General features: G+C 44.9%; 1 protein-coding gene across 1 annotated transcript in view; it reads left to right on the top strand.

Annotated features, from left to right (window-relative positions):
* REL (REL proto-oncogene, NF-kB subunit) overlaps positions 1-22750 on the top strand; it is a 55942-nt gene extending 33192 nt beyond the window's left edge. Inside the window, exons 4-9 of the mRNA XM_063125373.1 lie at positions 14005-14145; positions 14919-15023; positions 16514-16726; positions 18044-18112; positions 19735-19803; positions 21930-22750. Coding sequence (XP_062981443.1) covers positions 14005-14145; positions 14919-15023; positions 16514-16726; positions 18044-18112; positions 19735-19803; positions 21930-22750 — 1418 coding nt within the window. The remainder of the gene's footprint in view (positions 1-14004; positions 14146-14918; positions 15024-16513; positions 16727-18043; positions 18113-19734; positions 19804-21929) is intronic.
* The last annotated feature ends 4288 nt before the right edge of the window (positions 22751-27038 follow it).

The raw sequence follows: 27038 nt of genomic DNA, 5'->3' as shown, positions 1-27038 counted from the left end.
CAGAGGAGAAAAAGACGGAGCAGATGCTTGGAGAAATGAATTAAAGATAGAAGAAAGGAACGAAGAGAATAAGAGTGGGGCAATATAGGAGCTTGAGCCCTTTAGAAATACAGCTCCTGTACTCTAAAATTTGGTGTGCCTTGGCTTTCCATGGGTTGACAAAACCTCATCCTTAAACAGCAGATCTCTGAGTTGGTTCCCGCATCCTTTGTTTGAAATCGAATAGGGCCCTTTTGCAAAAGATGGCAGCAGTTTTATGAGGTTGGCTTTTGGCTACTGCAGCCCATCTGGCAACTATATTTTTTTGCAGTGCCCATAAATAAATGTGGGGATTAAAGTGGGTTGTGGGGGAGTGAAGGGGAAAAGAGGTGGTAGTCTGTCTTAGCTAGCAAGGGGGAGGTTGGGGTGTGGGTGTCTTATTTAATTGGTGAGTCATGGAGCGTTGGGGTATGTGGTTGAAAGGTGGTATGTTGTGAACATGATGTACTGGGGATGGTGTGTTTGGGGGAAGGAGCTGAGTGGGTGTAGGTGGTGCTGAAAATGTTTAAATGGATGGTTTGGGGCTGATACCTATGACTATGTGTGAGCATCGCGTGAGCTAAAAGTGGGCGACAAGTCATGGGACAGAGGTTAAGGGGGGGCATCAAGCGCTGACAGCTGTCATGAGACCTGGTGGAGTAGTCACTTTCAAAGTCTGACACCACCCATAGATGCCAATGGTCATTTCATTATTAATACGTTATAGTATTTTTTATTATTTTTTAGCAGAGCCTCTCAATTTGTCCCTAATCAATTTTAAGATGGATTTAAAATAAGTTCCTAGTGACTTTTAAATGATTTAGTCTTTTCCTAATGAATCAAAAAGACGCATCATGTTGGATCTACTGTGCTGATGCAAGTGCCCCCCTCCTCCCACATCAGCCCCTCCAGCCAGCTGAAAATGCTCCACAGAAGGTTAGGAGACCCTGCAGAATAGGGGAGGGGTGGTGGTGATCCCCCCCAAATCGGGCCGACGGGCCCTCCTCAAGTCTTTCCTCTCACCGAAGGCTGTATGTACAAAGCACATGTTTCCATATATCAAAGTCAAGAACTTCACAAGCATCCTCTTGCCCCATTACAATTTTATAGCCTGCTCATCAAATTGACAAGCTTCTTACTCATAAAATCTTCAAGTGCTTTTATTTTTATTTTTAATTGTGCTTTGGTTGGTTGTTTTTACAATTTTATCTCCCTCAAGCATTAATAATAGGGTGGATTACCAAGTGAAATCAAGCTGTCCGTCCAATCTCAAATTATGTGTAGCCGTTCGTAAGCCATTGTTGCAACTCGAGAACACTGGACTATCAATGGCTACTAGCCCTGATGGTTGTGTGCTATCTCCAGTATTCGAGGCAGTAAGTCTGTGTGCACCAGTTGCTGGGGAACATGGGTGGGAGGGTGCTGTTGAACCATGTCCTGCCTTGTTGGTCCCTGGCCGATGGCTAGTTGGCCACTGTGTGAACTGAGTGCTGGACTAGATGGAACCTTGGTCTGATCCAGCATCAGGGCCCTTCTTTATGTTCCAACGTTAGGCCTGGTTAGAGTAGACCCATGACAGTGAACAGGACAAGTTAGACTAACACTGGATACTAACTATGGACAAAAGGGCATTTAGACTGCAATCCAGTGCACAACTGGCAAAGCCGGTTGGGTTGAAGCAGCCTAACAGTGTGCAGGATTACAGTGTTTATTACCTATGAGCCCCATTCCCTAGTGGCCACAAGATGTTTGCATCTCTTGTTCAGTTTGGTGGAAACCAAGCGGGTGATAGATGGTGTGCACAGGCACCAGAGTCAATTCAGGTTACCACTGGGCCTCTGTGTAAGGTCGCCTGCTCTGGAAATAAAAATTCTGGCTTCTGAGCAGGGCTTGGGAGGTGGAAAGTTTTGAGTCCTCAAGTGGAACCCACCCAGAGGAGATCTACTGCTGCAGGCAGGATTGGAGTCCAGGGGGCTCTCTTCACGGCACCGGCTATCGCTGGTTGACAGTGGTATCAAGTTGTCCTTAGAAAGGGAGGCAGCGCAGGCTTCTGGCGGCCATTAGGCTCACAAGGCCTGCCTCCTCCTCCTTCTGTGGCTTCCGGTGACCAATAGCAGGTCACTTTCCCCCTGGGAACACCCCTGGAGTAGCTCCAAGCAAAGACAGACTGGCAGAAGAGCCAGGCTGACCTTGCTCTGGCTGGAAAAGTCAGGGTAAGTCCCCGACTTCTCTTCACCTCTTTGCCCCAGGGTGGCTTCAAATCTGCGTCTGCGTCATATAACCAACACAGTAGGGATGGTTTCCCACTTAGGCATCATCAAAAAAGAGGATAGCAGTTTGCATAAAATTCGCACGTGCTAATTTATCTGCGTAGATGCGCATTTACAAGTAATTGCGATAATTTAGGGAAATGTATTACATCACACCCTAGGGGGAAAGAGTGTGACTAGGTCACCCATCTGCTGAGTCTGCTAACTTTTATAAACCGCCCAGAGAGCTTCAGCTATGGGGTGGTATATAAATGCAATAAATAAATAAATAAACCAGGCGCTAAGTGGGTCGATAGGCAACTCCAAGGCCCCTGCTCTCCCTTCTTGGGTTCTTTATCTTTAAATTAGACTTGGATTGGACAGCCCTTCTGCATTAATAGAAGTATAGCTTCCAAATCACGTGAGGTACTGGTTTCTCTCTATTCGGCCCTGGTTAGGCCTCATCTAGAGTATTGCGTCCAGTTCTGGGCTCCACAATTCAAGAAGGACGCAGACAAGCTGGATCGTGTTCAGAGGAGGGCAACCAGGATGATCAGGGGTCTGGCGACAAAGCCCTATGAGGAGAGACTGAGAGAACTGGGCATGTTTAGCCTGGAGAAGAGAAGATTGAGGGGAGACATGAGAGCACTCTTCAAATACTTAAAAGGTTGTCACACAGAGGAGGGCCAGGATCTCTTCTCGATCCTCCCAGAGTCCAGGACACGGGATAACGGGCTCAAGTGACAGGAAGCCAGATTCCAGCTGGACATCAGGAAAAAATTCCTGACTGTTAGAGCAGTACGACAATGGAACCAGTTACCTAGGGAGGTTGTGGGCTCTCCCACACTAGAGGCCTTCAAGAGGCAGCTGGACAACCATCTGTCAGGGATGCTTTAGGGTGGATTCCTGCATGGAGCAGGGGGTTGGACTCGATGGCCTTGTAGGCCACTTCCAACTCTGCTATTCTATGATTCTATGATTCTAGAGGGTGTTTTCAACTAGAGGACCGTCCTCTGACACCCTTCAAACAGAGGATGGTCCTCTGGTCACCCTAGGGGTGAAGCCGATCACAGAATGTGTCTACGGACTTCGGGTGTACAGCCAAAAAAAAACCCAAACAGTTAAAATCTTTGCTTTGCTGACAACAGGCTTAAATGCATAAAAACTGACCAGGAAACCTGACCTCTGCCTTTCCCCCTTTGCACAAAGCACCCAAGGAGGTCCATGTGGGAGAATTCTCTATTTGCACGCCCCACCTCTTCTGTCCTTGGGGTGGGGGGCACTGTCAGCGGCCAAGGGCCTCTGGGATCCCTGGCATTGTTATCCCTCTTCTGGTGCCTGTCTCCTCACACTTATTGGGCCTGTTAGATGACACGCTAAACCATGGTTAGGCCGCTAACCCTTTTGCAGCAAATGGTTAGTGAGCGTTTTTAAACCATGTTTATGTATTGTTAGGAATGGTTCAGATGGCACACTAAGTAATGGTTCACATGATACGCTAAGCCATAACGTTTCGCTCAAAATGCTTCACCACCGTAGCTTTGCGTGTCGTCTGAACAGAGTCACTGTCCAGCTTCCTTCAGCTCCAAACTCTCTCCTCCTTCCGGCTTTAAAGCAGATTAATTTACAGAAATCAGAAGGTAATGCTATTCGCAGCATGGGTTTACTGATTACCTGTTGATTTCCATAGCTCAAGCTGCTTTTAAAAGCACAGGAGCAAGAGCTAGAGAAATAGTTGGCCACCCTAGGGCCAATAGGTGCTTTCGAGAAGTATTTTGTAAACAAAAAGAACCCTTTTCTCAAATCTCTTAGGCATGATCGTTGCCTTGTTTGTCTGAATTGTAAAAAAAAAAACCACCCACCCTTCCATTTTGAGAAGTCGTCTGGATGCTTGTAGGGTGGAGCTTTGACCCCAGCAAACACAAGGTTTTTACTACAGTGATCCGAATGACAGGAAGTTTGTGGCCTTGTGTTGTATCACGCTCGTCGCTGAGGTTTCCTTTGCTGCTGGAGTGGGGTGCTGCCATTTATAAACACTGAGTAAGGCCAAAAAGCGGAAGCTCGTCAGAGGAACCCTTTTAATATTTGTTCCTTTTTTTGTAAACCAGTTAAGCCCTGTTGCCACTTCTCCCCTGCTAAAGGTGCTTCTAGATGAGGCTTTGTCGTGTTATTGCCTTGCCTCATTCACAGAATTTTTAGTTTCGTGTCATCGCCTTCCCCTTGTAACCCTCCCGTCTTTTCCCACTTCTTTTTCCGTCTTTTTTCGTTCCATGAAGGGGAAAAAAACCATGGAGGAATAGCAGCAGGGTGCTTTCTGCTTGGTAGTGCTCAGTCGAGAAACACCCTGACTATCTTGACCAGAGCTGGGCAACATCTATGAATCTAGGGGCTAATTTCCCCTCCCACAACCCACTGGGGCAGCTCTCTAGAATTGCTGCCCAGTCCTCAGAATTACTGCCATGGTGGTGCCCACAATTTGTCGCCAAAATTTGGCAGTGCGGCAGTGGGGGGGGGGGGGGCAAAACGCCACAATCTGCCTTTAAAACAAGGCCCATGGGGAGGGTGCTTTGGGGTGAAGCAAATTCATGTTCCCAGAAGCATCCCGGGCGCACTATCCTGCTTTCCCACAAGGCATGCACTCCCTTCATACCTTGTTTTAAAGGCAAATTGGAGCTTTTTTTTGCCACCGCCACAGGGGATTCGTTGTCAGTGGCCAAAGGGGGGGGGCACGTTGTCCACCTCTAGTCATGTCTGATGAGAATTATTATTATTTTTTCCATTTCTGTACCGCCCCATAGCCAAAGGTTTCTGAACAGTTTATAGCAATTCATAAAAAATAAAAAAATAATATAAAGTCTACATTTTTTAACATAGAAAAATTAAAACAATGTAAACATCTAAAACAATTTAAATAAGCCAATGTTTTTCCTAATAGAGCTGTTCTAAAACAGCAGACATAGATGCCTCATCATATGCCATTGTATACGAGGCAGTAAGCCTATATACGCCAGTTGCTGGGGAACATGGGTGGGAGGGTGCTGTTGCACCCGTGTCCTGCTTGTGGGTCCTTGGTCGACAGCTGGTTGTTCACTGTGTGAACAGTGTGCTGGACTAGATAGGCATTCGGCCTGATGCAGCAGGGCTCTTCTTGTGTTCTTAAATGCCTGAGGTTAGAGGGTGGTCTTTACCGGGCATCAAAAAGATGACAGTGTCTGTGCCAGGCAGACCTCAGTGGGGAGCTCATTTCACAGTTGGGGGATCACCACTGAGAATACCACTGCTTGTTGAGAATCCAATGGCAGGGAGTGTACGTGAATATGATCCAAACAATTCCCTGTTGGAATCTCACCATTCATAGAAACATAGGAATTATGCATCTTGTGAAGTTTTTCCTGATGTTCATCCAGATTCCAGCTGGACATCAGGAAAAGCTTTCTGACTGTTAGAGCAGTATGACAATGGAATCAGTTACCTAGGGAGGTGGTGGGCTCTCCCACACTAGAGGCCTTCAAGAGGCAGCTGGACAGCCATCTGTCAGGGATGCTTTAGGGTGGATTCCTGCATTGCGCAGGGGGTTGGACTCGATGGCCTTGTAGGCCCCTTCCAACTCTGCTATTCTGTGATTCTATGACAGTGAACAGTTTGTTGTCTCAGGTTATGCCACTATATCCATAAGATTACTCTGTGAGCTGTTAGTCGTTTTAAATGCAGGCTCCTCAGTTACTGTGGCAGACCCAGCAAGATGACCATAATAATTTTTCAGTGTTCAGTGGATTTTCAGTGTTTGGAGGGGAAGATGCCCAGAACCTTGTCTCCTGGTGCTTTCCATTCATGTCTAGGTCCAGGGCAAATGCCTCATTCGCCCAGAGGTATGGGCTGGTTCCTCATGGACCGGAGTGGACTTTTCTGGTGATGCTGGAGGTAATAACAGCAACAGTCCTGATGACGGTAGTGGTGGTGGTGCAGTGTAGTGGTTAAGAGGTGTGAAACACCTGCTTCAAATCTGACCTTTGGAGAAACACCGTTTGAACTCGAACTGTGATGAGGAAGCACGTTTTTAAAGGCAGGAAGCCTGCAGCTGGCACCCCTGCGGAAGACGTTTGTTGAAGTGTGACAGGCTGTTTTGCTTCACAGTTCATTGGGCAACCTTATGTAAGCCACCACGTCTTGACCATCCATGCACAAGCCCCGTTTGTAATAGGGGATAATAACATTGGCCTACCTTACAAGGCGGTTGTAAAGATCACTGAGTTTGTGCATGCGAAGTGCTTAGCGAACGTTCACTATGGATGCTATCATAGTGCCGGCAAAGGAAAAAATGAGTGCGTGCTCTGTCTTCTTCTTGTAATAGGAAGTAGAATTTAAAAATAGCCCAAGGAAAATGTTCTTCCTCTTTTTGAGCTGCAGATTTTTTTAAAAAATTAAATAACTATTTTAAGAATGTGATAAGTTGCACTTAAAGATATACACCTTGCTGGATGTGCTCTTATATTGTGCATGAAGCTTCTGTAAACAAACACTTTCCCCATTCACTTCAATGGATGGAGATAGTTCTGCATGTGTATCATCTTGTATGTGTCTTATATGCCCTTAAGATCATAACAAGAGCCATGTTGGATCAGATGAAGGTTCCATCCAATCCAGCATTCTGTTCACTAAGGGCATCATCAGAGGAGCGTTTTATTGCACGCTCGTGGCTGGGCACTCATGGATTTTTGCGGGTCCCTCTCATGACGTCGTCTGCCCCTTCTAGCCTTCTTCATGTGACAGAAAACACCCTAGTAAATCCAACTTACTTTTTGAGAGGGAACTTGCCACCATCTCCTGCTGTGTGCAGGAGAAGTAGCGGGATCAAAACAGCCCACTGAATGGTCCACATGCACGTCGTTTGCTTCCTCTTTTGGAAGAAGAAGTAATGAGGGACGCACGCGCGGGCAGAGAACTGATGGTAGGCAAACGCGATTTCCCCCTGTGTGATGAGGCTCACAGTGGCCAACGATAGAAAATGAGTCCAATATCACCATCCTGCTCGTATTTCCCAAAAACTAGTATTTGGAAACATACCACCTTCAATTCTGAAGGTAATATATAACCATAATGACTAGTAGCCATTGATAGACTTATTATCTATGGATTTGTCTAACCGCCTTTTAAAGCCATCCAAGTTGGTGGCCATCACTATACCTTGTGGTAGCGAATTCAATAGTTTAACTATGTGCTATGTGAAGAAGTACTTCCTTTCATTGGTCCTGAATCTCCCTCCCAGTTTGCCTGCTACCTTAAGGAGCAGTGAGGATTCTGTCCCATCATTAGTATTGAAGACAGATTCATCTGTCAGTCCCATTTGGTTTTTGTACATGGAATGGGACGGGGTGCCATCTTGTCCTTCGCTTCAGGCAGGAAAAGGTCTTGAACCACTCCTGTCCCCAAGGGCTGGATTGGGATCACAGACTTTAGGTTCTGCATCTCTGTCTTAAAGCACCATGAACTATGCAAATTTTTATTGCTGAAATAAGCAAAACTCTTCTTTTTCCTATGGGGAAAAAAAGTCCCCAACAGCCTTGCATACAGGAGTCTGAAAATTCTGTGAAAATAGGCGTTATTGAGAGATCAACTTATTAGATCTGCAGATAGGCTTCAGTGTAGTAGAAAGCCTCACTTCCTCTCCGCGTTGGCTTGTGCTTATTACTTTGCAACCGTGTACAGTGATTACCCCCTCCTGCCAATAAGAGAAAAGTATAAAAACCAGAGCGGATGAAGTGTCATTTCCCCACACACTGTGTAGGTAGGGCCACAATTGTGACGGAAGCATTTTCCCCCCTTTGCTGTAACATTTACATCTTATCAGCACAACGTGGGTAGAGTGTGCATTTTAAATTTCACGCTTGCTGTCCCTAGTAATAAAGCATCAACGTGAAGCCAAAGGGAGACAGAAGATGTGTTTTAGCCGTTATTGGAAGTTCAGCTCTGTAGGTAGTGACAGACAGGTTGGAGGCTCATGAGGAATCATTTGGGGACGGGGGGGGGGGGGAGAAGGGAAGACACCATTGGGAAAATCCCCCCACCCTGAACCCATGATAGGGGTTAGTTCTGGAGCAGGTTGAAAAGTTTTCCACTTGCCTAGCCTTGCACAATTCAGCCTTCCAGATGGGTTGGACTACAACTCCCATAATTGGTCATGCTGGCTGTGAGTGATACGAGTTGCAGTCCAACACATCTGGGAGGTACCAGGTTGAGGAAGTCTACCCTAGTCCGGTAGTGGGCTAGGTCAGTGGAAAGTTCCATTATCAATGGAACCTTCTCAAACTGGGGAGAGGCAACGAGTAGGGTACCGCAGGGCTCAGTCCTGGGCCCAGTGCTCTTCAACACTTTTATTAATGATTTGGATGAGGAGGTGCAGTGAACTCTTATCAAATTTGCAGATGACACAAAATTGGGTGGGATAGCTAATACCCTGGAAGACAGAAACAAACTTCAAAGTGATCTTGATAGGCTGGAGTGCTGGGTTGAAAACAACAGAATGAAATTTAATAGGGATAAATGCCAAGTTCTACATTTAGGAAATAGAAACCAAAGGCACAGTTACAAGATGGGGGATACTTGGCTCAGCAATACTACAAATGAGAAGGATCTTGGAATTGTTGTAGATCGCAAGCTGAATATGAGCCAACAGTGCGATATGGCTGCAAGAAAAGCAAATGCTATTTTGGGCTGCATTAATAGAAGTATAGCTTCCAAATCACGTGAGGTACTGGTTCCTCTCTATTCGGCCCTGGTTAGGCCTCATCTAGAGCATTGTGTCCAGTTCTGGGCTCCACAATTCAAGAAGGACGCAGACAAGCTGGAGCGGGTTCAGAGGAGGGCAACCAGGATGATCAGGGGTCTGGAAACAAAGCACTATGAAGAGAGACTGAAAGAACTGGGCATGTTTAGCCTGGAGAAGAGAAGATTGAGGGGAGACTTGAGAGCACTCTTCAAATACTTAAAAGGTTGTCACACAGAGCAGGGCCAGGATCTCTTCTCGATCCTCCCAGATTACAGGACACGGAATAACGGGCTGAAGTGACAGGAAGCCAGATTCCAGCTGGACATCAGGAAAAACTTCCTGACTGTTAGAGCAGTACGACAATGGAATCAGTTAACTAGGGAGGTTGTGGGCTCTCCCACACTAGAGGCCTTCAAGAGGCAGCTGGACAAGCATCTGTCAGGGATGCTTTAGGGTGGATTCCTGCATTGAGCAGGGGGTTGGACTCGATGGCCTTGTAGGCCCCTTCCAACTCTGCTGTTCTATGATTCTATGATTCTATGAAAGTGTACGTGCTTCTTCTTTCGCATTAATAATAATAATAATAATAATAATAATAATAATAATAATAATTCTTACCTGCCTCTCCATTCTGATCGAGATGGGGAACAACAGTAAATATAAAATACATAAAACTGAATTAAAACATAATATACATTATTAAAACATCCTAAAATCATTTTAAAAACATCCTAAAATTACACTGGATAGGCCTGCCAGAAGAGACCAGTCCTTATAGCCTTCTTGAATTTGAAAAGACTATTAAGTTGACAAATCTCTCCCGGCAGGCCATTCCACAGTCTGGGAGCTGCAGAAGAGAAGGTCCTCTGGGTAACAGTTGTCAGCCTCATTTTGGCAGACTGAAGTAGATTTTTTCCCAGAGGATCTGAGTGTGTGGGGCGGATTGTACAGGAGAAGGCGATCCCGCAGGTAGCCTGGACCCAAACCATGTCGGGCTTTAAAGGTGATAACCAACACTTTATACTTCGCCCGGAAACTAATTGGCAGCCAGTGAAGAGATTTTAAAACTGGTGTAATATGGTCACCCCTAGGTGCACCAGTGACCTGGGAGAGTTGGAAAGTGCAGAATGAAAGTTGAGGGATGCACTCCCCAAGGCACGCCTCCTCCAGACCTACACACAAAGTAGTGGCATATTTTCTTATTACCACCTGCTGCTATGGCGTCACCAGCTTCTGTGTCGTCTATCATTAAACCTCTCCTTCGGTGCCACCACACTAGTCTTTATCTTCTAAAAGAAGGAGGGAATAATAAACTTTTGAGTGTGCCCGTGTGTACTGTCCACCTGAAGTAATGCATATGACTGAGCAGACGTGGCTGTTAAACAAAATAAGCATAAGCTTTATTCATATAGAAAAAGATTTTAAAAGACACGTTAAGGTTATTCGACTTTATCCACATACGTCTATCTCCCTCAACCTCCCAGGGAATACTAACCACCTCCAAATTCTATAACCCCACTTTCTTAATACTACCCTGAAACAAGCCTCTGCTAAATCTCACTCACTCCTACCCTCACTAACTCCCCAACCCGGACTGACAAACTCTAACTAACTGCCCAACTGTCCTCTCACGTCCCCTTACTCTCTCTCTTGCCATTCAGATCAACCAATCGGACAACACCAATTCACACGGCTCACCATTCTAACTCCCCCCTCCCAATTAGAACTTCATCCCACGTACCTGTTTCCTCAAATTATCCCCTACAGTGCTAAGCTGTCGGTGTTGTTGTTGTTGCTACCGGGCGACAATGATCCTTTGCATACCAGGAAATGGGTTTAAGGGGAGAAATGTAAAAAAAAATCATAAAAAATCAACGGGATGACCCAATCCGATTCAAATTCGGTATGCTTAAAGCTCTCCTTAATATCTATTACTGTGCCTATTTTGATGTCTTTATCTTTAAAGTTTATGCAGATGTAAGCATTTGTTTAATTTTTCTTCAAATCCTGCTCCTGCGCCCCAGTGGCCGCTTGGATGATACGCTCGAAAACTAGTAGCAAAATACGGCGAGTCTTTTGCCTCCATAGCACAATTAAAGCAGGATGCATGGGAGTACTTCACAATAAAAGCAGATTATAAGGTGGAAAACTTCGGTGTCCTTTGCATGCAATTCACAGTGATTGCACAGTATAACACTGGTGTGATAAAGCTCATACTTACCATTTCTTGAAAATAAAAGAATTGGCCACAGCAATTCCCGACCTGATGCAAACAGTTAAACATACACATATTAACAATAGCATAAATTATCATTTTGTCACAGCCACCCTCGATGACCACGCTATTCCCTCTGAGCCTCACTATGGGGGTGGGGTGGGTACAGGCTTTCCTCAGCAACAATAAATAGTTGTGAGCTACCCTTCCTATCATGCAAAGACGTTAAAGCTGGCTTGGCCTTGCAGGGGGAATTAAGACTCATTAGCAAGACCTGGTTGTGGTGGCGATGAGAAACGCAAGGACTGGTTTGTTGATTTTATTCATTTATTACATTTGTATCCCGACATTTTTTCCTGCTCGAGAAAGCCAGGCAGCATACATAATCCTCCTCTCCATTTTATCCTCACAGCAACCACCCTGTGAGGTAGGTTGGGCTGAGAGTCTGTGACTGGCCCAAAGTCACCTAGGCAGGATCTATACTACTGCTTATAACGGTTTATTTTATTTATTTATTTATTTATTTATTTATTTATTTTATTTCTTTCTGCTGCTGGGAAAAGAAATGCCTGGAAAATTGTGTGTGTGTGTGTGTGTGTGTGTGTGTGTGTGTGTGCATAACTAAATGTTTATTTATTATTTATTATTTATTTATTTAAAATATTTATATCCCGCCCTATATCACTAAGATCGCAGGACGGCGTACAGATAAAACATACAGTATAAAACAATAAATATACACAGTTAAAAACAAATTAAACCATGATCCAAGTTAAAGCAATATATAATTTAAAAGCAATAGATGCAGTTTATTTATTTATTTATTTATTACATTTTTATACCGCCCAATAGCCAAAGCTCTCTGGGCGGTTCACAAAAATTAAAACCATAATAAAACAACCAACAGGTTAAAAGCACAGATACAGAATACAGTATAAAAAGCACAACCAGGATAAAAACCACGCAGCAAAATTGATATAAGATTAAAATACAAAGTTAGAACAGTAAAATTTAAATTTAAGTTAAAATTAAGTGTTAAAATACCGAGAGAATAAAAAGGTCTTCAGCTGGCGACGAAAGGAGTACAGTGTAGGCGCCAGGCGGACCTCTCTGGGGAGCTCATTCCACACCCGGGGTGCCACAGCGGAGAAAGCCCTGCTCCTAGTAGCCACCTGCCTCACTTCCTTTGGCAGGGGCTCACGGAGAAGGGCCCCTGTAGATGATCTTAAGGTCCGGGCAGGTACATATGGGAGGAGGCGTTCCTTCAAATAACCTGGCCCCAAACTGTTTAGGGCTTTAAATGTCAATACCAGCACTTTGAATCGGGCCCGATTCAAATGATAATAAATAAATTTATTTATTATTGCATTTATATCCCACCTTTTTTCCTGCAAGGAGCCCAAGGCGGCATACATAATCCTCCTCCTCTCCACTTTATCCTCACAACAACAACTCTGTGAGGTGGGGTTAGGCTGAGAGTCTGTGACTGGCCCAAAGTCCCCCAGTGGGTTTCCATGGCCGAGCGGGGACTAGAACCCAGATCTCCCGACTCCCAGTCCAACACTCTAGCCACTACACCACACTGGCTGTATCTATACCTATCTATATCTACATCTATACACATAAAAAAAGGTTCGTTTGGGAGAGGCGTTCCATCAGGTATTGTGGTCCCACGCTTGTTAAGGCGTGGTGCTGGTTCTAACCTACAAAGCCTTACATGGCTTGGGACCACAATACCTGACAGAGCACCTCTCCAGACGCGAACCTAAGCTCAACATCTAAGGCCCTCCTCCGAGTGCCTACTCTGAGAGACGCTCGGAAGATGGCAACAAGCAAGAGGCCTTCTTAATGCTGCCCCCACCAACTATGGAATGATCTCCCCAACATTGTCATCTTTTCGGCACCTGGTGAAGACTTTTCGCTTTTCCGAGGCATTTAGCAGCATGTGATGAATTTTTAGGTTTGGCTGATAGCTCAAAAGTTAGATGTATGTTGTCTTTGTGTATACTGTCTGTTTTTTATGGTTTTTATGGTTTGAAATTTTGTGGGACATCATCATTATTATTATTATTATTATTATTATTTTATATAGCACCATCAATGTACATGGTGCTGTACAGAGTAAAACAGTAAATAGCAAGGCCCTGCCGCATAGGCTTACAATCTAATAAAATCATAGTAAAACAATAAGGAGGGGAAGAGAATGCCAACAGGCACAGGGTAGGGTAAGCAGGCACAGGGTAGGGTAAAACTAACAGTATAAAGTCTGCACAACATCAAGTTTTAAAAGCTTTAGGAAAAAGAAAAGTTTTTAGTTGAGCTTTAAAAGCTGCGATTGAACTTGTAGTTCTCAAATGTTCTGGAAGAGCGTTCCAGGCGTAAGGGGCAGCAGAAGAAAATGGACGGAGTCGAGCAAGGGAAGTAGAGGCCCTTGGGCAGGCGAGAAACATCTTTTGTAAGCCGCCCAGAGAGCTTCAGAGACGGTACAGAAATTAATAACAACAACAGCAGCAGCAGCAGCAGCAGCAATACATATACATACATATAGATATCGCTCAACATAGCTGCCTGTATTTTTGGATTGCCCTTGGGGGCATAACTATGGAGAGTGTCATGATGAGTGTCTGCACTTCAAATTTTAGCACCTTCACCACTGGCCAAGAGGGTGGCTGGCCCGGAGTCCCAGCAGCTCTCTCTCTCTCTCTCTCTGGATACAAGGCCTCCTCCTCACCACACCTCTGTCTTTGTCCCCACAGTATCTGAAGAGCAGCTGCTGGCCTTCGAAGAGTACGACCTCAGCGTAGTGAGGCTGTGCTTCCAGGCTCTCCTTTGCGACGAACACGGCAACTGCACCTTCCCTCTGCCTCCCGTCATCTCCAACCCTATTTATGACAACCGTAAGTGTCTGTGAGCCAGAAGGGGACTCCAACGGGAGACTTGGCGGCAGGGTTCTGCTTCCCTGTGTACCTTGTTATCGGCACAATTGTTTTGTGGGGGGCTGCTGCTGCCATGGCAAATTCAGCAACCGTAATTTTAGTAGGGGCAGAGTTCAGGCTCCAGTGGGTTCCAATGAGGTCAATGTGCCCCCCTGAAACCTGGGGGTTGTCCACCCCTGATAAAAGAGAAGGAGCACATCAGCCCATTTGCAAACCGTGTGGATTATATTGCCCTGGAAAAATGTTACATCTTATTCATTCATTCATTCATTCATTCATTTATTGCATTTATACCTGCCTTTTTTCCTTCCTTAAGCAACACAAGGCAGCATATATAAACCTCCTCTTCTCCATTTTTATCCTCACAACAACAACCCTGTGAGGTAGGCTGGGCTGAGAGTCTGTGACTGGCCCAAGGTCACCCAGTGGGCTTCCGTTACCGGGGGGGGGGTCTAGAGCCCGAATCTCCCAACACCCAGTCCAGCACTCTAGGCACCACACCACATTTTGTCTCCAAATTATATTTCAGCACGTTAACAGCAGAGTTTTTCTAGCTGCTCGTGTAGCCATTAGCTACTGCTGCCTCTGCGTCGCCCACCCTCCAAATCACACACATGCTTGCAGGACGTCCTCTTCCTTCCCACCTTCTATTTTTAAGCCCGAGTTACAGTCACATCCCCCTGCCCCCCTTCTCCTCTTCTTTCCCCTAATAAATGTTTCCCTTTTCTCTGTAGGTACCCCCAAGTCTGCAGAACTGAGAATTTGCCGTGTGAACAAGAATTGCGGAAGTGTGAAAGGAGGAGACGAAATTTTCCTCCTGTGTGACAAGGTTCAGAAAGGTAATTGGTTTCCTCCAGACTTCCTCCTGTGTCGGCGGTTCACGCAGGAGCCTGAGGTTACATGGAGCAAAGCAGGTCAAGACCCAGACCCAGGGATGAGACAGTAGATAAAATTGCTTGAAAGACTTGTTGGCTGTCCTTGGCGATGCCTCCCTGATCAGCGTCTTGACCTCAGGTCTTCTTTCAGAGGCTCCGGTGGAGAATTGGGGCGAGACCTGAAATTATTCTCACTAGAGATCATTTTGAACGGTCATGACTTCAGGACGGCTTCAGACGTGTCCAGTGCCCTTCACATACCGCACCCATCATCCCAGGCTGCGGGGGTGGGTCTGCTTGGAAAGTTGGCCTAAATTAACTTAGCGGGGTTGTTGTGAAATACATGATAAGAATACAAGGCAAGGTTGATCCTTGCCTTTGGTCTTTTCCTGTTGGCACTTTCCTTAGCTTTTTGTTTCTCCTGGAAGGGATCTACACTAGTATATGAAACGTTGTTTTCACAGGCGTTGAACGTTTTATTCTTGACCGATTTAAAACGTAGCTGGTTTTAAAACGTTTACTTGCGTTTTCTCTTTCCATGGGAATGCGTTCCTTTTGGCCACACTAAGAAAATACTTCTATTTTATTTTGTGGTTGAGGTGCCGCCGCCTCCTATGTCCCACCTCTGTCCTGCTCTTCCCGCTCCATGGCTGCCTGGACAGGGTGCAGTGGGCTTTCTTTTTCTCTCCTCCCCCCCATTCCCTGCTCCCTTTACTGTTTGGGTTCTGAGGTTGTCAGCCTTCAACCGAAGCCACGAACTCCTGAGTGTGTGTGCGCGTGTGTGTGAGAGTGTGAGAGAGAGAACGATAGAGAGAGTGAGAGAGCGGGATGGAGGGAGGGAAGGAAGGAGGAGAGCGAAGTGGGGAGAGGAGAGGGAGGGAGAGAGGAGAAGTGGCTCAGTGAGCAACTCCCAGCAGCGCGCCACAGACACTGACTCGTAAACGGGGAGAGAATGAGAGAGCGCGAAAGCAGCACCAGCCTTCCCCAGCTCAGGCACCAGCCTTCCCCTACCTGGTGCCTTCCTGGTCTTTTGGACCACAAATCCCAGCATTCCTCACCATTGGCTCTGCTCGGTAGGGCTGATGGGAGTTGAAGTCCAAGGCTTCACAGAAAAAAAAGTCTCCAACTTTGGGCACGAAAATTAAATAAACACGCCCCCCCCCCCCCCGGGAATGCGATTGGCTAATTAAGAAGGAAAGGAAAGCTAATTAATACGGCGAAATTGGCCACATCATAACAAATACAACGAGCTATTTCAGAAGAGTTCAAAATAAAAACCGGAGAAAAGACCTCAATAAAACGTCAAAACCTGAACGTCATGTGGCGTAATACTACGAAAGGCACACTTCAAAGCGGTAAGACACGTTCTAACTAGACTAGTGTAGATTTCTTCACGGTTTGTTTTATCGCTACTCTTGTGTTAACGCCAACGCTTTATCTTTCCGTCTTTCCAGACGACATCGAAGTGAGGTTTGTCACGAATGACTGGGAAGCCAAGGGGGTTTTCTCGCAAGCGGATGTGCATCGCCAAGTTGCTATCGTCTTTAGGACCCCTCCCTTTCACAGAGACATCTTCGAACCCGTCACGGTGAAGATGCAGTTGCGGAGACCCTCGGATCAAGAAGTCAGCAACTCTATGGACTTCAGATACCTGCCAGAGGAAAGAGGTACAACACCTGCACACGCTTGCTCACACAGGATTAGTTAGTGTGTTTGAATCAAGTCCCATACCAATTTAAACCACAACGAGATTGGGTCACTCAGCTTATAAGAATCTTAGCTTGGCAACCAGTTCCTCTTCCATCTGCTTTACAATGATGCTGCAGCCCTTCAGCTTTTACATTAGTCTTACTTAACCGTGCTTTATGTTAGACAACTTCCTCTTCTGTTGCTATAAAATTCGACGGTCTTAAAAGAAGAAGAGACTTTTAGAAAAGAGCTTTGTATATAGACTTGAAAGCTAAGATCCTTTTGGAAAACACCAGCTGTTATTAAAACTCAAGAAACTTATGGACGATAAATGTTTATATCAAGAGTACTATCAATTTCTTAGGGTCCTGTTTCCGTATTTCTTCGATTGTAAGACGCCATCGATTGTAAGACGCACACTAATTTCAGTACCACCAACAGGAAAAAAACCCTAAGACACACCCGCGATTCTAAGACGCAATCCCATTTTTAGAGATGTTTATATGGGGGGAAAGTGCGTCTTAGAATCGAAGAAATAGGGTAGTAGCTTCAGCCTGACCCAGGTTCAATTGCTGGCATCTTCCTGGCTGTTAAAGACAAGAACAGGTAGCAGGTGATGTGAAAGACCTCTGCTGGAGACTTCCGAAGTCTACTGCCAGTCAGAGTGGGCGATACTGGGTTAGGTGGAGAAACAGTGGAGGCTGGTGGCTCCAATTTCGGTGGGGCTGTGAATCCATTCTGGGTTTTAGTCAGAACTCCAAAGGACCTATCCAAGGTACTGAATCACAGCCGCACCGAAATTGGAGCCACCAGCCTCAATTATGGAGCAATAAACTTAACCCTATATAAGAGATCTTCTTGTATTCCACTGCATAGTTCAGGGGTGGGCAACATGTACCCCACGGGATGCATGCACCTCTGGTGTGGCCCCTACTGCCTCCCCCCCACCCCGTGAATTTAGTGGCAGTGAAGAAAAACGTTTTGTGTACGTTTTTTTGAGGGGTAAATGGGCTTGGTCAAACTTAGCTAAATTTGACCATTCTAGCATTCCATAGTTGCTACGGAATGGTTTGCTATTATTGGGGTGGGGGGCTGCAGACTATGGAGGGTGGCCATGGGGGGGGGGTTGTGGGATGAAACTGACCCCCAGACCTCTCACAGTTGCCCACCCCTGGCATAAGTTGAACAGAACTCAAAACCTGACCCCTCTTCTTTGGGAAACATTCCCAGGATTGTACATGTGTGCAAGACGCTCAATTGCTAACCGTAATGCTGGTTTTCTCCTCCTCTTTTAGATCCTTATGGCCATAAGGCAAAAAAACAGAGGTCCCCAATGGCTTTACAAAAGCTCATCCAAGACTATGGTAAGCGTACTCCTCCCTGCTCTCCCCCTTAGTCTTCTGAAGTAAAGACGGAAAGATTTCCTTGAGGCTTTCATAGGGAAATGCCCACCATCTTGATTGGCAGGCTGTGTTGTGAGGGACGGCCCCTGTACCTTGAAAATACGTCTGTGTATTACAGGCTTCTGTGGAATCTCTGTCAAAGAGAGTCAGGCCATACAGGACCATGGGTGGAAGGCAGGTTTTCCCTTTCCACAAAGGTATCCTGATCTACTAGGTTTTACTCCCCCCCCCCCCGGTGAGCATAAGTGGCAGCCGTTCACTCCTTTAGGAGTAGGTAACAAGGGTGCACTCGGAGATAGGATTGGGACCCTCCCTGCCCTGGGTGACCCAGCCATCAACCATCAACCCTGCTGCTATTGTCACAGCCCCTTTCTTCATTCTCTTTGTCAAAATGGAACATGATGTTGGGAACGTGGAGCAAAATACTAGAAACTGGCTTTATTATTTATTTATTTATTTATTTATTTATTACGTTTTTATGCTGCCCAATAGCTGAGGCTCTCCGGGCAGTTCACGATAAAAACCATAAAATACAACAAATCAAAGCATGATATAAAGCTTTAACAGTTTAAAAATACCATGTAAAACCAAAATAAACCCAGCAGCAGTTACAACCCAGGGAAAGCCTGTGTAAAGAGATATGTTTTCAGTAGGTGTTTAAAGGATGCTGCATTTTCTTCCTCCCAAACTGCATGAGGGAGGGTTTTCCTGATGGTGGGGGCTGCTACAGAGAATCAGAGAATCATAGAATATTAGAGTTGGAAGGGGCCTACAAGGCCATCGAGTCCAACCCCCTGCTCAATGCAGGAATCCACCCTAAAGCATCCCTGACAGATGGTTGTCCAGCTGCCTCTTGAAGGCCTCGAGTGTGGGAGAGCCCACAACCTCCCTACGTCACTGGTTCCATGGTCGTACTGCTCTAACAGTCAGGAAGTTTTTCCTGATGTCCAGCTGGAATCTGGCTTCCTTTAACTTGAGCCCAGAGAAGTTACAGGAAGCCTCACCGTCGATATTCTTCATATTTTTATTTATTTTACTTGTGTAAGTGGGATTTTCAATGCATTCTCACCTTCTAATACAGCCTTCCTCAACCTGGGGCGCTCCAGATGTGTTGGACTACAACTCCCAGAATGCCCCAGCCAGGCTGGGGCATTCTGGGAGATGCAGTCCAACATATCTGGAGCGGCCCAGGTTGAGGAAAGCTGTTCTAATGGTTCAGTGTATCCTCTCTTCTAACAGGAGTGATCCTGTCCAGGATTCCATTCCGCCATTCACTCCAAGAAGGGTGTTCCACGCCCTCCGCTCCCCCAGTTTTACGTTTTCCTTTATGTAACTGACGCTCTATAGCTACTGAACATTTTTAGTCCCCATCAGGCTGGGTTGGGGGAGCTTTGTCCCCTTGGGTTGTTGTTTTTATGTTTCTGTCCTTCTGCGAACCTTGGAGCTCCTCCGAGCATGCTCTTGGGTCCCTACTGTGGCTCCATTTCTGTCGGCACTCACCTCCTGGGTTTGATATTAGAGGGAATATGTGATTCATTTGCTCTTAGTGAAATGTATAGGCTGAAAATATCTTTCTCTGGTAGGTCCGTATGAGAGGCCTAAAGCTGCTGCATTCCAGACTTCCACCAATGAAGGAAAGATAATTAAGAAAGGTAGATTCTCCTCACCTCTTTTCTTTTTTTAAAAAAAACTTCCTTGCCACCCCTATCCCCTTGTTCCTCTTTCTTCTCGTCTCTCCCATTAACGTAAAAAAAAATATGAACAAGGATTTTTTTTGTAAAAAAAAAAAAGTTGGGGGGAGAGAGAAAGGTATAAACCTAGTTATTGTTTATTTATTAGATTTCTATACTGCCCAACAAGTGAATAACCTCTGGGCAGTTTACAATCATAAAATTAAACAAGAACAGCAACAAAGTAACCAGAAAGAAAGAAAGCAAATAGTACAACCGTGCAAATTTCAAAATAATAATTGAACATTAAAACATTTTAAAACATTGCGGAGCCAGCAGTAAAATGAATAAAGCAGCAGGTTAGAGGCTAATGCTTGCTTAAAGAGGAAATGTATACAGTGAAGACCCTGGGCGGGTTTTCCTGGGAAGGGCATTCCGTAGATAGGGACCACTACAAAGGAGTCTTCTTCCCTAATAGTCACTCCTCGCACTATTATGGGTGGTGGCACCCAAAGGAGGGCCTCTGAAAATGCTTTGAGCAATTGGGCAGGGACATAGGGGAGAACGCACTCCCTCAGGTAGACTAGTTCTAAGCCTTTTTTATTATTATTATTATTTATTTATTTATTTATTTATTTATTTATTTATTTATTTATATAGCACCATCAATGTACAATGTACTTTTAAGGGCTTTAAAGGTGTGAGCACCAACACTTTTAAGCTGGGGCCACAAACTGACCAGCAACTGGTGACACAGCACTACAGTAGCATGTTCAGAATGGCCAGTTCCAGGAAGTGGCCTTGCCGCTCTATTCTGCGTTAACTGAAGTTTTCGGACCATTGTCAGAGGTAGCCCCATCTATAACACATGGCAATAATCCTGGCAGGGGATTACCAGGAAATGGAAACTGTAGCCAGGCTATCTGTGCATGTTCATGCATGGCCGCTGAGCAGTTTGAACCCTGCAAATCGCTTCTTCACTAAAGATCCCGGTCCCATGCGCAGCTCAGCGGAATGCACCTCTGTGGTTTGCTCTGTTCTTTTTCCTTGTCACGGCACTGATCACCTGTATGTGAGGGAGAAGCTGGGTTCAGGGGAAATCACAGCCATTGTTCTCTCCAAAGTTGAAAACATTGTTCTGGGAACAAATTGAGAAAAATCACTCTATCTCTATATATCTTCATCTCCATCTTCTACCTCTAGCTTGCTTTTTATTATATATGAAAATAGGATGCTTAAACTATTGGTATAGCTAAATTTTATAGTATGTTTTTGGCAATTAGCTCCCAGACGAGTGGGCTGGCATCTTCCATGGAACTGAGGCACCTTAAGGAACAAAAGGCAGGAGAGAAATCATATAAGCAAACTGTGGGTTAGTCCAATTAATCTTTCCCCTCACCAGCATCCCAACGATGCCTCTAGGATTTCCCCAGCCTCAGCTATAGTTAGAGAAGTGCGGATTTTGTAAAATCCATTCTCTCTGCATTTTGCAGAGTGTCGTCTGCTCATTGAAGGAATCAGTTTTTTTTTCCATTTCCCCGAATTTGTGTAAATTCGCACTTGCAAAAATGCACAAATCCTCTCCCCCTTCCCCCCTCCCCAAAATGCACAATTTTATGCTTCGGCCTATGGGGAAAATGTGTATCATTAGCCAAAGGTTTTATATTTCATGTATTTTTCTACAACTACATTTCCACAAAATTCCAGAAAGTGAAAAAAGAAAAGAAAAAACTCATCCGCTGTGGAATCCACGGGTTGGATTCATAGAAATCCAAATCATTTGATTCCGTTGCGGGTTTCTGCAGCATCCCTACTTGCAGAGCTGGCTGGATGGGGGAATCCCAGTACATCCTCCCTCGCTCTCTTGGGATGATGTCATTGTCCATATATGGGAAAACAGAGGGGGGATTAATGTTGCACAGGGCCTCTGAAGGGCATAGCCTGGTGGATGCATCCAAGATGGTGTCTTGATTTTGAAGGGCAAAGTTCAGCCCCCCCCCCCAGTCCCTTATGGCAAGCTACCATAGCTTCACTCAACTTTTGAGAACCCCTCTAAAGTGGTTGTACGTTCCTCACCTTTTCTAAGTGGTGTTAATTCTTTTTTGCAGAACTGCATATGTTTCACCCCCAACCTGAAGTTGTCACCCCAGTGCAGAGAACAACTGTGAACACCCCTCCAGTGCAGTCCTTTTATCCCCCTCCCATCAGCAACCTCAGTCCCAACGGACGCCCGACCCCACCTTTACAGATGTCGGGGCCCATAAAGCAGGATGGAGCCCTTCCACCATGCTGGCGTTCCTCAGCTTCGCCCCTCAGTGTTTTCCTGCAGCAGAGCAACTCCCTGGGAGATGCGTTGCATCTTCACATGCAGAATGGCGTTTCTCCATCACCGGGGCCGGAAAATAGCCTGAAATGGCCCAATCAAAAGGACAGGAACATGTACAGAGGCTTCCTCGGTGCAAGGAATGGCCAGGCAGCATCATTATCGTCATCGCCGTCGCCATCCATGTCTCATCAAGACATGTTGAATGTCTCCAGCACTGTCTCCAGCCAGCCTATTCATCCTGTCAATGTCGAGATGCCCAATGGCATCAGCATGGAGATGGAAGAAGCCAGGTGCCCAAGCGTATCCCTGGAAAAGGGGTCCTTCACGCAAGTTCAAAATCCGAGTGATCCTAGGAGGCAGGTCCAGCCATCGCTGCATCCTGGTACGTCAGGAGCAGCAGATTACAGTTCATCTTTGAATTCCAGTACCTTTGAGACGATTAATTTCCACTATCTGGATAGCCTCAATGACATGAGACCACCTAGCAACGCTGCCCTTCAGAACCCGACCCATATGTCTCATAACCAGTTCTTTAGTCCATATAGCACCCAAGACGAAGAGTTCCTCGACTCTTTTGGGGGAAATTTCGATGGCATACTTTAAAGCTCCATCAGAGTGTTGCACTGTTCCTCAACAGTGTCTTTCAGTGGGAGAATTAGTTCCCCCCCCAGGACTTCTGTGAAGAAATCATATTTCATCTCAGGTCATTAATATATAGTGTGATTTAAACAGTACTGCAACAATTTTAGGATTGCTGGTTGAAAAGGAACCCAGTGGGATTGGATAGTTTCTCAGTGTGAGTTTGCATAAGGCACTTGAGCTGCTGGAAGAAGTTGGTGGAGAGCCTTTATTTAATTTTTTAATAATAATAATATTTTGCCACATTTTTGTATCCAGACTCTTGGCTAAAACACATTTGGCTGAACTGATGCACACCGCAAAGTTTTGTTTTGCTGTCTGGCTTTGATGAATCCCATCCAGGGAGGCTGTTCAAGGCCAGCACTCAGCAAAACAGACCCAGGCGAGACGAAACTTTAATATCCTTCCCATTGGATCAGCTTTTGAATACTTGCAGGCTTCACCCGTTTCACAACGATGACGCTGAATTTGCATGTACGTTTTAAAACTCTCACTCTGAAAGAGGATACATTTGCACATATAGCTCACATGCATACTGTTTGTTGAATGGGCGCTGATGTAAATTTTACAGATTTTTTTTTAAAAAGAGTGACTCTTAAAAATGCTACCCTGGCTATGCTGGTCAGTGTTGCTAGTGTTGCAGGTACTGTCTGTACTATTTCTGTTTCAACTGTTCAATGTATTGTTGAATACGTAGCCCATGCCTGGCTCCTCCCATGCCAAGAACTCCAGGTGCTCATTGGCCCCTAAATCCAGCCTTGGTGCTGGTTTTTTTCCCTTTCCGGTGGTTGTTAGTGGGACAGTTCCTGCCACCTCCTGTCTCCTTCACTTGTGACCCTGGTTCAATAGATGTTATGGCTCCCAATCCGGTTCTAGTCAAGCACAACAGCTATACAGATGCAGAGACGAATGTGTAACCCAGACCACCAACCAAGTTGCATACAGCAGGATCTAGACCCAGAAACTCATCCAGATGTTCACCTGCCTTTATATCAGCTTGACTTGAAGAGGCCTCTGTGCAGATTTTCCTTACTGGTTTGGGGCCACTCCCCCTTGGCCTACATACTCTCATGTGGACTACGGCTGCTTGAAAAAGCAGCCAAACCCTGTTTTACACCGCTTTTACAATATTGCAAGATCAAAGTGTGGTTGCTTTCCTTACAAGCACTTAATTTTAAGAAGGAACATTGGGAGTTGTGAAATCTCTTTTTCGTCGTTCTTATTGCTTTACATCAGCATAGGCCTGTCTGTTCTCAGAAGCATGTACGGTGTTTTGAGGGAAAGTGTCTTTCTGGACTGAAGCAGAGTTCTTTCAAATGAGGAGCAAGAATTCTGTCACTTCTGTTTTTCACCCCTTTTCAAATATTACTGCTCAGATCCACTTCTCGAATTACTGTGCTGGCCACATGGATTACTCACTCTTCTGACATCGTGTTGGTAATGACTAAATTCCTGAATGTTGCAGATTCATCTCTGGTCCAATGGTGATTGATCCACTGGAATGGGAGTATCTGGGATATGCTGGCTACATCACCCTACTGTATAACTGAAAAAGGGATCTCCTGATTGCACTGTGGGCCAGAGACACCTTAGAATCTATATAGAGGCAACCCAGTCAAGTTTATCACCACTTTCTTCATACTACCAGATACACATACTACCAGATACACTTACTTCATACTACCAGATACTACCAGATACACTTGTTCTTCACCTGTTCGCTGGGGACATGCATGTGTGAGCACAGATATAATCTTGGACTTATGTGCCCTTAAGAACATAAGAATGTAAGAGCCCTGATGCTGGATCAGACCAAAGGTCCATCTAGTCCAGCATTCTGTTCACACAGTGGCCGACCAACTTCCTGTGGGAAGCAGGGTATGACTGCAACAGCACCCTCCCCTCCCTGTTCCCCAGCAAATGGTGTACGAAAGCACACTGTCTGTGATACTGGAGGTAAGATATGGCCATCATGACTAGTAGCCATTGATAGCTTCCTCCTCCAGGAATTTATGCATCGCCCTTTTAAAGCCATCCAAATTGGTGGCCATCACTACGTCTTGTGGAAGCGAATTCTGTAATGTAACTATATGCTGTGTGAAGAAGTACATTCTTTTATCTGTCCTGAATCTCCCACCAATCAGCTTCATGGGACGACTCTGGGTTCTAGTGTTATGGGAGAAAGAGAAAAATGTCTCCCTCTTCACATTCTCCACACCATGCATAATTTTGTACACCTTTATCATCTCTCCCATTACTTTCCTTTTTTTCAAGCTAAACTATTCCCAGTTGCTGTCACCTTCCCTCATAGGGGATTTCCTCCAATTCCTTGATAACAGGCATCCGGATAGGACCACACCTGCAATGTGTTCACACCATAGATTTGTATACGGGCAATAAAATATTGGCCACTTTATTCTTAATTCCTTTCCTAATTATGCTTAATATTGACTTTGCCTTTTCTTTTCTCTTTTCTTTTCTTTTCTTTTTACAGCAGTCACACATCGGGCTGTCCAGCACATCCCCAAAATCTCTTTTCTTTGTCAGTCACTGCTAGCTCAGATCCCATCAGTTTATACTTGGAAGTTGGGATTTTTTTTTGCCCCAACATGCATCACTTTACATGTGTTGACATTGAACCACATCTGCCATTTGGATGCCCACTCTCCCATCTTAGAGAGGTCCTTTTGGAGCTCCTCACAATCCCTTTTCGTTTTAACCACCCTAAATAATTTGATGTCATCGGCAAATTTAGCCACTTCGCTGCTCACTTCTAATTCCGGATCATTTATGAACAAGTTGAAAAGCTTTGGTCCCAGTGTGGGACTCCACTGTTCACACCCCTCCATTAAGAGAATTTACCATTTATTCCTACTCTCTACTTTCTGTTCTTTAACCAGTTTTTAAAAGATCCCTTTTTAAAAAGTGGCATTACATTGGCCATCTTCCAGTCCTCTGGTACGTATTTTCTTGGATGATCAGCAAGTCCTCTTCCAGTCCTCTGGTACATATTTTCTTGGATGATCATGATTCATTTTAAGAACTGTAGGATGGATGCCATTCTAGCCTGGTGACTATTAATTTTCAGTTTGCCACTAAGGTAGAGAACTTCATATTTTGTCACTACTATTTCTTCTCCTTCTTCCAAAGTATTATGGGCTTACTTATTTTTTTTTTAGCTATCCTTCATAGTTCAGTACTTTGCAAGCCTTTAGCTCCTCTATAGCAGATTAAAACGCATCTACACAAAGTGTACACCTAGAATTGCTTTGGTTGCAATCCAAGTTTAGTATTAATTAATTATAGTACAATCTTTGGACCCATTTCTTTTATTGAATCAAATATAAGTCCTCAGTTAAAATGCAAGTAGTAAAGTACCTATAAGCAATTAAAGCTGGATTTCCTAGGCATTTCTTGCTTTTACAAAAGCGGGCATTGCTGAGACTTCTCTACAGAGTTGTCTGGCAGGATCACTGGCAAGGAGCTTTGATATCAAAGAAGCTATCTGATCTCTTAATCAGACCATATTTATATAGTGTTTAAAATACCACTTCACTGCCAATATATCCGTATGAACTGCTGTTTCATACATCCAAATCCACAATCTTACTTCTAAAAGAAGTTTTGATAATCAAAACGCACATATATTTAACTTTGATATGGAAAAGTGATTTCTTAACTCAAAGTTTATTAAATAAACCTAAGTACATTTTTCTAGACATCTATATATCAGCTTTAACGTGTATGCCTTACATAATATTTTTTGCTCATTAATTGATTGTCAATTTCACTCAGAACCTGAATAATACAGTTTGATGTCTCCCCATTTTTCACAGAATCCTTTTCATCTCGGGTGATGAGGTATAATTCAGCATTGTCTCTTTGGAGTATTACCCAAACTGCTTTTCCAGTTACATTTTGATAACAGTTACCTGAAGTTCATTGTGAACTCACTTCGTATCCTCCGTATTGGTACCAGTTACCTTATTATTTATTTAATTCTCTAGGTTCCTAATTACCTTCCATGCAACATGCTTATTTGCCTGGGGCATGTTGCTTCAAGACTGGGCAGCTTTTGCATTTTTGTTGGGGTAGGCGGAAATAGTTACTTTCTTCAGTAATCATTTTGAGCACATTGAGAACTATGCCACCAACCTATTGGGACAGATCCATGACAAAACATTCTTTGAACAAGAACTAGCAGCAACAACAGAAATACTTCTGCCTTGCTCGTCTGCCCTCAGGGCTTTGG

The sequence above is a fragment of the Elgaria multicarinata genome, chromosome 4 (assembly GCF_023053635.1).
Source record: "Elgaria multicarinata webbii isolate HBS135686 ecotype San Diego chromosome 4, rElgMul1.1.pri, whole genome shotgun sequence".
NCBI classification, from domain to species: domain Eukaryota; kingdom Metazoa; phylum Chordata; class Lepidosauria; order Squamata; family Anguidae; genus Elgaria; species Elgaria multicarinata.
Note: the sequence above shows the minus strand (reverse complement) of the source record. Positions and strands in the feature narration are given on the sequence as shown.